At 40.5% G+C, this 15111-nt stretch overlaps 1 protein-coding gene across 1 annotated transcript; it reads right to left on the bottom strand.

The window, feature by feature from the left end:
* Positions 1-14106: 14106 nt before the first annotated feature.
* Positions 14107-14810, bottom strand: IQCF6 (IQ motif containing F6). Its single transcript, XM_072786037.1, has 2 exons — positions 14747-14810; positions 14107-14535 (listed from the first exon to the last, which is right to left on the bottom strand). The coding sequence occupies exons 1-2, from the start codon at positions 14789-14791 to the stop codon at positions 14167-14169; spliced, it is 414 nt and encodes a 137-aa protein (XP_072642138.1). The 5' UTR covers positions 14792-14810; the 3' UTR covers positions 14107-14166.
* Between the last annotated feature and the right edge of the window lie 301 nt (positions 14811-15111).

Below are 15111 nucleotides of genomic sequence, written 5' to 3'. Positions count from 1 at the left end.
CTCTCTATTTAAAAGTCAGGTTTGTAGTTTGTCTGTCTCTTTTTTTCTTTGTTTTTTTTTTCTTTGTTTCTTAAATTCCACACATGAGTGAAATCCTATGGTACTTGTCTTTCTCTGACTGACTCGTTTCACTTAGTATAACATCCCTTAAGTCCAATCATGATGTTGCAAATGGCAATATCTCATTCTTTTTTTCATGGTTGAGCAATATTCCATTGTGCAGATATACACATCTTCTTTATCCATTTATCTATTGATGAACACTAGAGTTGCTTCTGTATTCTGGCTATTATAAATAATGCTACAACAAACATACAAGTGCGTATATTTTTTTGGATTAGTGTTTTCATATTTGGGTAAATACTTAGTAGGGAATTACTGTATCATATGGTAATTCTATTTTTAATTTTTTTTAGGAACCCGCATACTGTTTTCCACAGTGTCTATACAAATTTACATTCCCACCAACAATGTGTGAAGGTTCCTTCTCCCCTTCCTTGCCAGCACTTATTTCTTATTTTTAATCTAGCCATTCTGACAGGTGTGAGATGATATCTCATTGTGGTTTTGATTTGCATTTCCCTGATGATGAGTGATGTTGAACACATTTTCATCTACCTATTGGCCATTTGTATGTCTTCTCTGTTGAAATGTCTATTAAAGTCCTTTGTTAAAAAAAAAAGTCCTTTGTTTTTGTACTTATTTGTTGCTGTGTCTTCATCTAAAAGTTTTATTGTATCAGCTTTTACATTTTAGTCTTTAATCCATTTTGAGGTAATTTTTATATATGGTATGAGATAAAGGTCTCATACCATTCTGTGTGGATATCTAGTTTTCCCATCACCACTTATTGAAAAGACAGTCTTTTCTGCATTGTGTATTCTTGGCACCCTTGTCAAAAACCAGTTGATCATATAGGTGTGGGTTTATTTCTGAGATTCCTATTCAGTTCTGTTGACTTAAATGTCTGTTATTATGTCAGTACAATTGTGTTTTGATTACTGCAGCTTTGTAATATAGTCTGTAATCAGAGAGTATGATAGCTCCAGCTTTGTCCTTCTTGCTCAAAATTGCTTTGGCTATTTGGGATCTTTTGTGGCTCCAAATGAATTTTAGGATTGTTTTTGCTATTTCTGTAAAAAAAAAAAAAAAAAAGCCATTAGTGTTTTGCTAAGGATTAAGTTGAATCTGTAGATCGCTTTGGGTCATAAGGACATTTTGACAATATTAATTCTTCTAATCCATTAACATGGGATATTCTTCTGTTAATTTATGTGTTTAATTTATCTCATCAATGTTTTATAGTTTTAAGTGTACATGTCTTTCACCTCTTTGGTTAAGTTTATGACAAGATAGTTTTTTCTTTTTGATGTTGTTATAAATGGGATTGTTCTCCTAATTTCCTTTTCAGATAGATCATTGTTAGTGTATAATATTATTAGTGTAAAAAATACTGGCCTGATTTTTAAAAAAGATTTATTTATTTACGCGAGAGAGAGAGAGCATGACCAGGGGAGGGGCAGATGGAGGAGAGAGAAAATCTCATGCAGACTCCCTGCTGAGCACAGAGCCCAATGTGGAGCTTGATCCCACAATCCTGAGGTCATGACCTGAGCTGAAATCAAGAGTTGGATGCTCAACCCACTAAGCCACCCAGGTGCCCCCCCCTTTTGAAAGTTTATTTAGAAATGCAACTGATTTTTGTTTGTTGATTTTGTATACTGCGACTTTACTGAAAGAGTTTATTAGTTCTACAAGGTCGTATGTGTATGTGTGTGTGTGTGCACATGGAGTCTTTTGAGTTTTTAATGTATATGATCATGTCATCTGTAAACAGATAATTTTATTTTTTCCTTTTGGATTTATCATGACCTGAGCCAAAAGCAGATACTTAACCAGCTGAGCCACCCAGGTGCCCTGAGGAGTTTTTTTATATTCATCAAGAATACTGGCCTGAATGTTTTTTTCCTTGTGTTTTTGACCTTTGTATCAGGGTAATGTTGGCCTCATGAAACAAATTTGTGAGAGTTTAGGATTGTTATTAATTTTTATTTAAATGTTGGTAGACTCCACCCATGAAGCTATCTGGTTCTGGACTTTTATTTTTGGAGTGTTTTTGATTGCTGCTTTAGCCACCCTGTTTGTACAGGCCATTTTTTGGTTCAGTCTTGATAGATTTTATGTTTCTAGAATTTTTTCATTTCTTGTGTGTTGTCCAATTTGTTGGCATGTAAATTTTCATAATAGTCCTTTATGATTCCATTTCTATAGCACCATTTGTAAAGTATCCTCTTTTACCCATAATTTTATTTATTTGAATTAATTTTTTTCTTAATTATTCTAGCTAAGGATTTGTTGATTTTGTTTATCTTAAAAAAAAACAAGATTTAGTTTCATCAATTTTTACATTGTTTTTCTATTCTCTGTTTCATTTATTTCTACTTTAACATATTTTCTTCCTTCTACTAATTATGGGTTTAGTTTATTCTTTTTCTAGTTCCTTGGGTTATAAAGTTGGGTTGTTTGAGATCCTCTATTTTAGGTAGACATTATTGCTATAACTTTTCTTCTTATAACTGCTTTTGCTACATCTCATAAAATATACGGTATGTGATGTTTTTCACTTTTGTTTGTCTCTTAATATATTTTCTAACTTCTTTTTTAATTTCTTTTTTGGTCCAATGGTTAAGAGTTCATTGTTTAATTTCCATGTGTTGGTGAATTTTCCCCTTTTCTTTCTGTTGTTGATTTCTATTTTCATTGCACTGTGATTGGAAAAGATACTTGGAATGAGTTCAGTCTTCTTCAGTTCATTAAGATTTGTTTTGTGACCTAGCATATGATCTATCCTGGAGAATATTCAGTGTGCATTTTAGGAGAATGAATATGCTGCTGCCATTGAAGGGAATGTTTTGCATATGCCTATTATATCCATTTGGTCTGTAGCGTTGTTCAGTTCTGCTCTTTCTTTATTGATTTTCTGTCTGGATGATTTATCTATTACTGAGAATGGGGTATTAACATCTACTACTTTATTGTGTTGGTGTGTGTGGGTCCACTATCAGGGGTGTGAGCAGAGCTCCGGCCAGGTCCACTGGTGGGTGGGACTGCTATGGGTCTGTGACAGCAAGCCCACCACTGGGGTATAATTCTTTATCTTTAGAGTCAGTAGTAATGGACTCATTTTCTTTTTTAAAATTTTAGTTATATATATATATATTTTTTTCTCTTGATAAGTCTAGCTAATAGTTTGTCAATTTTAATCTTCTCAAAGAACCACTTTTTGTTTTATTGATTCTATTATTTTCCTATTCTGTTTCATTTATCTCCACTCTTATCTTTATTATTTTCTTCCTTCTGCTATCTTTGGGTTTAGTTTTTTCTTTTTCTTTTTTTTTTTAAGATTTTATTTATTTATTCATGAGAGACATCTCTCATGAATAAATAAATAAAGAGAGAGGCAGAGACACAGGCAGAGGGAGAAGCAGGCTCCATGCAGGGAGCCTTACATGGGACTCAATGCCGTGTCTCCAGGATCACACCCTGGGCTGCAGGCGGCGCTAAACCACTGCGCCACCAGGACTGCCTAAGTTTTTTCTGTTTTTTGTCCTTTTGTTTTTTCTGTTTCTTGTCCTACAAGATGTAAAATTAGGTTATTTATTTATTTTTTAAAGTTAGGTTGTTTAATTTGAGATATTTCTTTTTAATATAGACATTTTATAACAGTAATAGTGTGACCATTGGAGCTTTTTCATTACTATCTGGATGGAATTGATCTTTCCATTCTTTTACTTTCAATTCTTCTGTCTTCAAATCTAAAGTGGTCTCTTATAGATAGCATATAGATGGATCATGTTTTTTGAAATCCATTCTTCCAATATCTGCCTTATAATTGTAGAATTTAATCCATTTACATTTACTGATGAGGAATAATTTACATTTCCTTGTTATGCGTTTTCTGCATCTCTTATACTCTTCTTACTCTCATTTCTTCCATTGTTTTCTTTTGTATTTAATTGATTTTTGTGTATGTACTATTTTGATTTCCTTCTCCTTTGTTTTTATGTATTTTTAAAAATATTTTATTTATTTGAGAGAGAGAACATAAGCACAAGAAGTGAAGGGGCAAGAGAGAGGAAAAAGCAGACTCCCTGCTGAGCAGGGAGCCTCACGACCTGGGGCTCGATGCTAGGACCCTGGGATCATGACCTGAGCCAAAGGCAGACATTTAACCAACCGAGCCACCCAGGTGCCCCATTTTTTGGTGTTTTCTTAAAAAAATATATTTTTTAAATTTTTATTTATTTATTTATGATAGTCACAGAGAGAGAGAGAGAGAGAGAGAGAGAGAGAGGCAGAGACACAGGCAGAGGGAGAAGCAGGCTCCATGCACCGGGAGCCTGATGTGGGATTCGATCCCGGGTCTCCGGGATCGCGCCCTGGGCCAAAGGCAGGCGCCAAACCGCTGCGCCACCCAGGGATCCCTTAAAAAGATATTTTCTTAATGGTTATGAAGAAATGGCTATTAACATCCTAAATTTATAACAATCTACTTTGTTTTTTAAAAAGATTTATTGATTGATTGATTCATTCATTCATTCATGAGAGACACAGACTGAGAGAGAGAAAGGCAGAGACACAGGCAGAAGGAGAGGCTCCTCGCAGGGAACCTAATGAGAGACTTGATCCTGGATCCCAGGATCATGACCTGAGCCAAAGGCAGGCACCCAACCACTGAGCCACCCAGGTGCCCCTATAGCAATTTAACTTGAATTGATAGCAACTTAGCTTTAGTAACATACAAATATTATGTCCAGAAAGCTCCATTCCCCCAAAGTTGTTATTGCCACAAATTTTATCTTTATGCATTGTGTTCATTTACATAAATGTATTATCTTTCATACGTTTGTCTTTTAAATAATATAGGAAATAAAAAGAAGAGCTACAAATTTTTAAAAAGGCCCACACAATAATACTAGCTTTTATTTTTAAGTGTGTAGTTACTTTTACTGGAGTTCTTTATATCTTGGTATGGTTTTAAGATACTGTCTAGTGTCCTTTCATTTCAATCTGAAATACAACCTTTAGATTTCTTATAGGAGAGTCTATTTGTGACGCACACTTTCAGCTTTCTGGGAATGTCTTAATTTCTCCTTCATTCCTAAATATGGAATTTTTGGTTGACAGATTTTTCTTTTAGCCCTTTAAAACTATCATCCCACTCCTTCTAGTCTCCCTGGTTTGTTTGTTTCTTTCTTTCTTTTCTTATTTTTACAATTTTATTTATTTATTTATTTATTTATTTATTTATTTATTAATGAGAGACACAGAAAAAGAGGCAGAGACATAAGCAGAGGGAGAAGCAGGCTCCCTGCAGGAAGTCCAGTGCAGGACTCAATCCCTGGACCTGGGATCATGCCCTGAGCTGAAGGCCAATGCTCAACCACTGAGCCACCCAGGTGTCCCTGGTCTCCCTGGTTTCTGATGAGAAATCTACAATTTTATTAATTTTATTTTATGCTCTTATGCAAGATGAATTTTTCTTTTGCTAATTTTAAGATCCTCTTTTTTCTTTGGCCTTAGACAATTTAATTATAAAGTGTCTCAGTGTGGGTTTCTTTATGTTTATTCTTCTTGGAGTACCATTGAACTAGGATATTTAGATTATTGTATTTTATTAAATTTGGGAAGTTTTCAGCCATTGTGTCTTCATATTCTGTCTGCCCCCCTTTTCTCTCTCCTCTTAATCTGGGATTCCCATTACGAATGTTTTAGTACTTTTGATGATGGCTCATTCTCTTAAGCTCTATTCATTTTTCTCCATTCTCTTTTTACTTCTCTTCAGATTGGATAATTTTGACTGGCCTATCTTCAAGTTCACTGATTCTTTCTTCTGCCTGCTGAAATCTGCTGTTGAAACCCTCTTGTAGTTTTCATTTTTGTTACTGTATATTTCAACTCCAGAATTTCTGTTGGGTTCCTTTTTATAATTTCTGTTTCTTTGTCAATATTCCCTATTTGTTCACACATTGTTGTCCTAGTTTCTGTTATCTCTTTGTCCATGGTGTCCTATAGCTCTTTGAGAATATTTAAGATAGTTGATTTAGAGTCTTTGTCTGGGAGGTTCAATGTCTGTGCTTCCTCAGGGACAATTTCTATTCATTTTTCCTGTGAATGGGTCATACTTTCCTGTTTCTGTGCATGTTTTATAACTTTTTCATTGAAAACTAGACATTTTGATTATAATGTGGTAACTCTGGAAATCAGAATCTTCTCTCTCTCCAAGTTGTCTTTTTGTGGCTTATAGTGGGCTATAGTTGTTTGGTTAGTGACTTTTCTAAATTATTATTTTGGGTCTGTGTTCTTTTTAATATATGGTCTCTAAAGTCTGTCTTCCTTTAACTATGTTCAGCTAGTGATCTATTAGAAAATTTCTTGAATGCCAGGAGAGAGAAGAAACAAAGATAGGAAAAAGAACTCTCCTGTTTTTTTGCAAATCTTTCTGCACCGGACACTCCTCCAACACTTAGCCATGCCATTTAGAACTCTGTCTTAGCCTTCACTTCCAGCTTGCACTTAGCTTAGAGATCAGAGAGACATGAAAGCTTCAGGTCTTTGCAGGTATTTTCTGAGCATATGTCTTGCCCTGGTCAAGAACACAGCTTTTTAAATCTCCCAGTATACACAAGCACTTTGAATGTCCTAATCTCTGAAATAAACTATCCCCTGATTTTCCTGTGAGGCTTTTAGCACTCTCCTGTATGCCTAAACTATAATCTTTCCCCCCAAGCAGCTGAAGTTGTTCATTTGCCTTACATTGTTACAGGAATGCTTACTGCTTTTCCACCCCAAATGAGCTCTGAAATAGGCAAACCAAAAGCAATTGCATTGCATTCATCTTCATAATACCTGGACATATTAGACCAGCAAACACAATTCTATGGGAATATGGTCTGCTCTGCTCTGGAATCAGTAACCATGTCTCACACTGAGGATGTGGACTGCCATCTTCAAGACAGCCCTCATTCTGAAGACAGGGGAATAGAACAATGGCAAGTAAAAATTCCACAAAATCTTCCTACTGGTTTTAAACTGTATTTTTCTTTGGGGTGCTTGGGAGGCTCTGTCGGTTAAGGATCTGACACTTGATCTCAGCTCAGTTCCTGATCTCAGGGTTATGAGTTCAAGCCTTGTGTTGGGCTCCATGGCATGGAACATACTTTTAAAAAAAGTTAATTAATTGCCTTTTTCCTATACTCAGCATTCATTTGGTTGCTGTAAACTTTTGACTATTTTTCCAGAGTGCTGATAAAGTTGGTTGTAATAGTTTTTGTTTGATTTTTTTATGTTTCTGTGGAGAAATGGGCTCCTGGAGCTACCTGCTTTATCATTTTCACTGATATTGCTCCACTCCTGCTTTTTTTTCTAGAAACTACACTTTTAGCTCATACATTTGGGACTTAGATCTTTGTTGAATTAAGTTTTGCATGTGATATGAGATAGGAATCAATATTAGCTTTAATCCTTATAGATATTCAGTTGTTCCAGCACTGTTTGTTGAAAAAACTCTACTTTCCTCACTGAATTATATTGGCACTCACAGGGTGCCACTATAATTGGTCAACTAATTACAAAATTAGTTGACCATAAATAGGCGGGACTATTCTTGGATTCAATTTTGTCTCATTGATTTCTATTTTTTACCTTACTAAACACCACACTGTCTTAATTACTGTAGCTTTATAGTAAATCTTGAGGTCAGGTCAGGTAAGTCCTTCAGTTTTATTTTATATTTTTTAAGATTGTCTTGGCTGTACTAGGTCCTTTGCATTTCAACATAGGTTTTAGAATAAGCTTTTTGAGTTTTACAAAAACAATATGGAATTTTATTTGGAATTGCATTGAATATATAGATCAATTTGTGGGAAACTATAATCTTAACAATATTGTCATTAAGTTCATGAATATGGCATATCTTTTCATTTATTTCAGTCTTCTTTAATTTCTCTCAGCAATGTGTACTTTTCAGTGTAGGAGTCTTCTATTTATGTTGTTTGATTTTTTTTTAAAGATTTTATTTATTCATGAGAGACTCAGAGAGAGAGAGGCAGAGATATAGGCAGAGGGAAAAGCAGGCTCCCCTCTGGGAGCTCCATGTGGGACTCCATCCCAGGACTCCAGGATCATGCCTTGAGCTGAAGATAAATGCTCAACCACTGAGCCACCCAGGCACCCCAGGCATTTTATTTTTTGTAAGATTTTATTTATTTATTTGAAAGAGAGAGAGAGAAAGAGAACAAGTGGGGGGGGGGAAGGGCAGAGGGAGAGGGACAGAGACAAGCAGACTCTCTGTTGAGCATGGAGCCTGATAACTGGCCCAGTCTCTGGACTCTGAGATCATGATCTGAGCCGAAGTCAGATGCTTAACCAACTGAGACATCCAGGTGCCCCTGCATTTGATTTTTTGGATATTATTGGAAATGCTTATTTAATTTCAGTTTGCAGTTTGTTGTTAGATACAACTTACTTGGGCAGCCCGGGTGGCTCAGCGGTTTGGCTCCGCCTTCAGCCCAGGGTGTGATCCTGGAGACCCGGGATCGAGTCCCATGTCGGGCTCCTTGCATGGAGCCTGCTTCACCCTCTGCCTGTGTCTGTGCCTCTCTCTCTGTGTGTGTCTCTCATGAATAAATAAATAAAATCTTAAAAAAAAGATACAACTTACTTTTTTACTGTGGTAAAATTTGCCATCTTAACTGTTTTTAAGAGTACATTTCTATGGCATTAAATACATTAACATTGTTACATAACCATCACCACCATCTTCTCCATCTGACTCTGTACTCAGTAAACACTAACTTCCTATTCCCTCCTCCCCTTACCCCTGGCAAACACCATTCTACTTTCTGTCTCTATGAATTTGACTACTCTAGAAGTTTCATATAAGAAGAATCATAGTGTTTGTTCTTTTGTGGCTGACTTATTTCATTTGGCCTTATGTCCTCAGGGTCATTCGTATTGTAAAATATGTCAGAATGTCCTTCTTTTTGAAGGTGGAATAACATTCTATATGTGCTACATTTTGATTATGCATTTATCTATCAATGGACACTTTTGGTTCTTGTGGATATGTTGCTATGACCATGTGTGCCAAGTATCTGTTGAATTTCTTCTTTCACTTCTTTCGGGTATATATCCAGAATTGGACTTGTTGGGTCAGATGGTAATTCTATTTTTAATATTTTGAGAATTGTCATACCATTTTTCTACAACAGCTGTACCATTTTGCATTCCCACTAGCAATGTACAAGTGTTCCAATTTCTCCACATCCTTGCCAACATTTGTTATTTTGTTTTTTTGTTGTTCGTTTTTTTAATGAAAATCATCTTAATGGTAATGAAGTGATATGTCATTTTGATTTGCATTTCCCTAATAACTAGTGATGTTGCACATCTTTTCATGTGCCTGTTGGCCATGAAAGTATATCTTCTTTGGACAATTTATTTTTGCATATTGACACTGTATCCCATGACTGTTCTAAACTCATATATTCAAGTAGTTTGGGGGGTAGATTCTTTTTTTTGGGGGGGGGTAGATTCTTTATGACTTTTCTATGTACATAATCAGGCTGTTTAAAAATGCAGACAGCATTTAGTACTTTTGTTCTAATCATTTTGCCTTTTATTTTTTATTAATAGACTTTCATTTTAGAGCACTTTTAGGTATATGGGAAAATTGAGCAGAAAATAGAGTGCCCATGGGCTCCCTGTTCCCCATCCTGCTGCATACAGTTCAACTTATTGTTAACATCTCGCATTAATATGGTACATTTATTACAAATGGCAAACTGATATATATTATTATTAACTAAGGTCCATAATTTACATTAGAGGTCACTTTGTGTATGTAGTTCTATGATTTTTGTCAAATACATAATTTCGTGTATCTTCATTTATAATATCATACAGAATAGTTTAAATACCATAAAATTCTGTTTTTCGCCTATTCATCCCTCATTCCTCCCACCAAACACCTGCCAACCATTTACTCTCTATATAGTTTGCCTTTTCCAGAGCGTCATATAGTTGGAATCATGTAATTGGTAGCCTTTCCAGACCACTTTAACTTCACAGTATGCATTTAGGTTTCCTCCATGTCTTTTTCATGGCTTGAGAGGTCATTTCTTTTTGTCACTAAATATTCCATTGTGGTGTGGATGTACTGCAATAAGTTTACCAGTTTACCCATTGGAAGGACTTCTTGGTTGCTTTCAATTTTTGGCAATTATGAATACAACTGCTGTAAACATTTATATGCAGGATTTGTGTAGACATGTTTTCCAACTCACTTGAGTAAATTGGAAGAAGCTCAATTGCTGGATCATATGGGGAGCCTAGTTTAGTTTTGTATTAAACTGCCGAACTGTTTTCCAAAGTGGCTCTGCCATTTTGCATTCCCACCAGCACTGAATGAGCATTCCTGTTGCTCCACATCTCAGCATTTGGTGCTGTCAGTGTTTCTTTTTTGTTTTGGTTTGGGTTTTGTTTTTTAAAGATGTTATTTATTCATGAGAGACACACAGAGAGAGAGAGAGAGGGGCAGAGATACAGGCAGAGGGAGAAGCAGGCTCCATGCAGGGAGCCCAACGTGGGACTCGATCCCAGGTTTCCAGGCTCACACCCTGGGTTGAAGGCAGTGCTAAACCTCTGAGCCACCTGGGCTGCCCATTGTCAGTGTTTCTTAATAGATATATACGGTTATTTCATTTTTAATTTTCAATTCTCTAATAACATATGATGGTGCACATCTTTTCATAAGCTAATTTGCCATCTGTACATCTTTTCAGGTGAAATATCTGCTCAGCAGGTCTTTTCTTAATTTTTTAATGAGTTGTTCATTTTCTTATTGTTGAGCTGTCAGGGTCCTTTGTATTTTTAGATAACAAATCTTTATCAGATGTGTCTGCAAATACTTTCTTCCAGTTTGTGTGGCTTGTGTTCTCATTCTCTCAACTGTGTCTTTTGCAGAACAGAAGTTTTTATTTTAATGAAGTCCAACTTGTCAGTTATTTCTTTCATGGCTTTAAGAGTATTATACTTCTGTGATATAGTTTGAGTTAATTTTTATGAAGGGTGTAAGGTCTGTATCTAGCTTCACTTGTTTTTTGCATGTGGATATCCAGTTTTTTCAATATCATTCATTGAAAAAAACTTTCTCCATAAGTTTGACTTTGCTCCTTTTTCTAAGTTCAGTTGATTATATTTGTGTGGGTCTATTTCTGGTCTCTCTCTTCTGTTCCATTGATCTATTTGTCTGTTCTTTCAACAATACCACACTGTCTTGATTGCTGTAGTGTTACTGTAGAGCTTCAAATTGCGCAGTGCCATCTCATTTTGGGCTTGCCATGTGGGACAGAGAGAAGCAGAAGACAAGGTAGGATGGAAACCCTGAATAGTGGGATCAGAACTGAGGTTGGAGATGTATCAAGTGAGGAGCTTAAGAGGGTGGGGTGGGCTTAAGAGGGAGCAAGTGGGCACTTGCTCAACTATCTTCTTAGGGGCCCAGTATGCTGGGCCAGTCTGAGGGTCAATATATTTCTTTGTTGGGGATCCCTGGGTGGCGCAGCGGTTTAGCACCTGCCTTTGGCCCAGGGCGCGATCCTGGAGACCCGGGATCGAATCCCACAGCAGGCTCCCGGTGCATGGAGCCTGTTTCTCCCTCTGCCTGTGTCTCTGCCTCTCTCTCTCTCTCTCTCTGTGACTATCATATTTAAATATATATATTTGTTGATCAGGCCTAGGTCACATATCTCTTGGGGACACAATGTCTCCTGGAGGAGGATCAAGGATGGGGATACAGAGTGCCCCAGAGTGCCCTCATGCCCACTCCTGCCCCAAGACTGCAAGCATCCTCCGTCCCTGCACCTCCCCTACCTCTCACCATCCTCACTTCTACTGTTTCAGTGTATTCTCAGGGAGAGTTACTTCTGTAGCTCAATTCTCAATGACAGTGAGGAAGAGAAGGGAGGGTTTGTGAGGGTCTGAGGGGTCTGCCTCTGAAAGCCCCACCTGCAGCCTCACCTCTGCTGAGGACGTATAGGTGGCTCCACCTATCCAGGCCAACTCTAGCTACAGATCTGACTGCTAAAGGGGATCCTCTCTGTGGACTCCCATCCTATGTCTCCTTCACTTCCTCTGTCTGGGGCCCAACACCCACAGGTCCAGACCACATCCAGGTCACAAGATCCCCTGGCCATCAGAGGGGAACCCAAGACCTTGGATGAGCCTTCTTGGGCTGGCCCCTAAGTCTCCATTGCTCACACAGGAATAGTGCCATATTCCTGGGGTCCTGTCACCAGGGACAAGAGGCCGTACCTGTTTTACCGCAACAGCCTCTCCCTGTCCCAACCCCCAGCTACCTGTGTTTTCCTGCTTTCAAAAGTTTTTCACCAAAGTGGCTCTCCCTCTGAATCCCTGTTTTAACTTTGCATTTTTAGCTCATCACAGAGTGGAAAGCCTTAATTATCTTGAGCCTGGCAAGCAGTTTGGGATTCTGCATCAATATCCCCAGGTGGGATCACATGAACCCAGTGGCCACTTTATTACCTAACTCTAGTTTCCAAATCATGGCTGCACATTGAATTCCAATGTCCAGGCCTCTCCCCAGACCAGTTAAAGCAGAATCTCTGGGTGGGCCCAGGCATTGGTATGTTTTGTGTCTCAGAGGATTCCAGGGGTGGCACCTGCAGGGATGTTCATGCAGGATTCCATCATGTTCAGCATGTAGACCTAACTAGTCTACCACTCACTCTTGCAAGGCAGGCAGGCGAGAGCTGTGTCCAAAGCTCCTGAAGGGGCTCCTTTGGAAGAGCAAGGTACCTGGGTGCATCATTGCCACCTTCAGCTACTGAAGGTGATGGGTGTCAGACTAATCTCTGGTTCTCCATGCCTGCCACAGCTGTTCTGGAGACACCTTTCCCTGAGCCACACACAACACACACTGCTGAGGGAAAGAAAAGCTTTACATAGCTGCAAGGCCCATGAGGACCTCTGACTTCTGTACCTCTCTCCAACTGGTCCTCCCACCCCTCTGGCAAGGCCACCTATCGCAGACCCCTAAGGAAGGTCATGTGCCTCAGGCTTCTGGGAGGCAGGTTGGGAGACAAACATCTGAGGGACCTTGAGCACCAAAGCAGAGGCTGTGAGAGACTGGTACACAGAAGGCTGAGCCCAGATGCTGAGTTAACAGGAGACTCCGCCAGCAAGGGCCCATCGGCCCTCTTTGAGGCCAGCCTTGCAGAGGGTATGGCAGTCTGTAGGGGGATTGGGGCAAATACAGGTCCCAGTCTTGAGAGGATGCCAGAACAGCTGCTTCTAAGGATGCAGTAAGATTTAGAGGTTGTATCCCCAAACCAATGACTTCCGTGGCATAAGGACAGCCCTTCCCCTTGCCCACCCCTAGGCTCCCTCCACTTGTTTCCTCAGCCCCACCTCTCTGGGCTTTCTGTCCCCTCCCCCACTGAGCCTGATTCTCCCAGGAAGTAGCCAGCAGAGAGGAGGGAAGCCTTGTCTCAGCCCCTAGGGCTAAAGCAGCAGGCACAGCTGCTGCTCCTCAGCTCCTGCCCTGGCCTTCCCCCAGGGGCTGGCTCTGGCTGACTATCCCCCAAGTGAGGCACAGTGCCTGGCCTACTGTTGCTCAGTGGGGTGCCCTGTCCTCCTGGCTCCCTGCCAAGTGCTGCACTGGCCCTGAGGGTCCTGCCCAGCACGGGGCGGTGGAATCCTGGCCTTCCCAGCTGGCTCTAGCTTCAGCCTGACTCTCTGGTGTCCTACCTTAAATGGAGAAGCCTGAGGAGGGGTACAGAAAAATAAAGCCCAGTACCTAACCTTGCTTGTGGAGAGAGCTGGGACCAGGCTGGCTGAGGTGTCAGAGCCTATCCTGGGCCCTGGAGTCTCTTTTGGGGGCAGGATGGCTCAGGTTTGCAGTAGGTGCAACGGCCTAGGGTGGCGTGCCCTGGGATGGGCTCTAGACCATTACCGAGGGACTGATCCCTCTTTTTTTTTTTTTTTTTTGATCCCTCTTTTATGGGTCTAATTTCCAAAGGGCAAGACTGTGGTCAGTAAGTGTTTTTATTGGAAGAGAGATCCAGTCTCCTTGGCTCTGCTAGCGCCCTAGGTCAAGAGGATTTCGATGTCAAGCTCCAGCCGGCTGGCTTTGACCTCATAGCGGCCCCGGATCAGGCCCCGGGTCTGGCTGGTATGCCAGCGCCAGTGAGACTGGATGATGCAGGCCGCTTGGCGTGCCTGGAGGAACCGTCTGCGGGCCTGCCACATTCGAACCTGTGCCTGCACCTTCACCACTGCCCACTCCTGGCAGGTGTAGAGTCTTAGTGCCAGGCGCCGTCTCTGCTCCAGCATCTTGGCCTGCATCGACCTCCACCAGCACTGGATGACCCAGGCCCTGAGAGCTGCGTGCAGTAACGTCCGGCGCACCGTGTTGCCACGCCACCAAGACTGAATCTTTATGGCTGCCTTCTCTAACTGATCAGGGGAGGGAAGAACACGGAGATGCTCAGTGGGGTACCCTCTCCTTGCTGTCCCTGTCTGTGGGGCTGGGAAGAAAGGGAGCCTGGGACAAGTGGCCCTGCCCTCTCATTTCCAGGCCCATCCATCTTATTTCCAGTCTCCCGCTCCTCTGTCGTCACTGCTCAGTATCCGCCGGGCAGACCCCTCCCGTGGGGGCCTTACTCACATTTTGTGTGTCCATGGCCCTGGTCTTCAGAGTCCACTCCTCCATCAGGCCACCTGAGTCTGGAGCCCCGCCCTCAACTGTTAGTCACCCCCCATGAGACTCCGCCCATCTGCACACAAGTCTCCCCCTCAGCAGGTCCCATCATACGCATTTTTCCCACATCTCTCTCCTCTCTTCTCTTGCTCGTATCTCCTTACAGATTGGCCAGTCCCCTCACTTGTTGATTCCTGTCCTTTTGGGGGGCCTGCCATCATCTCTTGCTTGCAGCATATTTCTCAGACCTAACTAGCATCTTAAGTCTTGCTCTTTCTACATCTTCTAGTCACTTCTTTCTGCTCCTGCTGGTGGCAGCAAAGAGAGATTCA

The sequence above is a fragment of the Canis lupus genome, chromosome 19 (assembly GCF_048164855.1).
Source record: "Canis lupus baileyi chromosome 19, mCanLup2.hap1, whole genome shotgun sequence".
Lineage (NCBI taxonomy): Eukaryota > Metazoa > Chordata > Mammalia > Carnivora > Canidae > Canis > Canis lupus.
The sequence above is the reverse complement of the archived record's forward strand: the minus strand, read 5'-3'. Positions and strand labels throughout refer to the sequence as shown.

Coding starts and splice junctions, on each gene's coding strand:
- IQCF6 (XM_072786037.1), bottom strand. CDS start 14,791: ATGGAGGAGTGGACTCTGAAGACCAGGGCCATGGACACACAAAAT. Junction 14,536..14,746: donor GGGCCATGGACACACAAAAT/GTGAGTAAGGCC, acceptor TCCCCTGATCAG/TTAGAGAAGGCAGCCATAAA.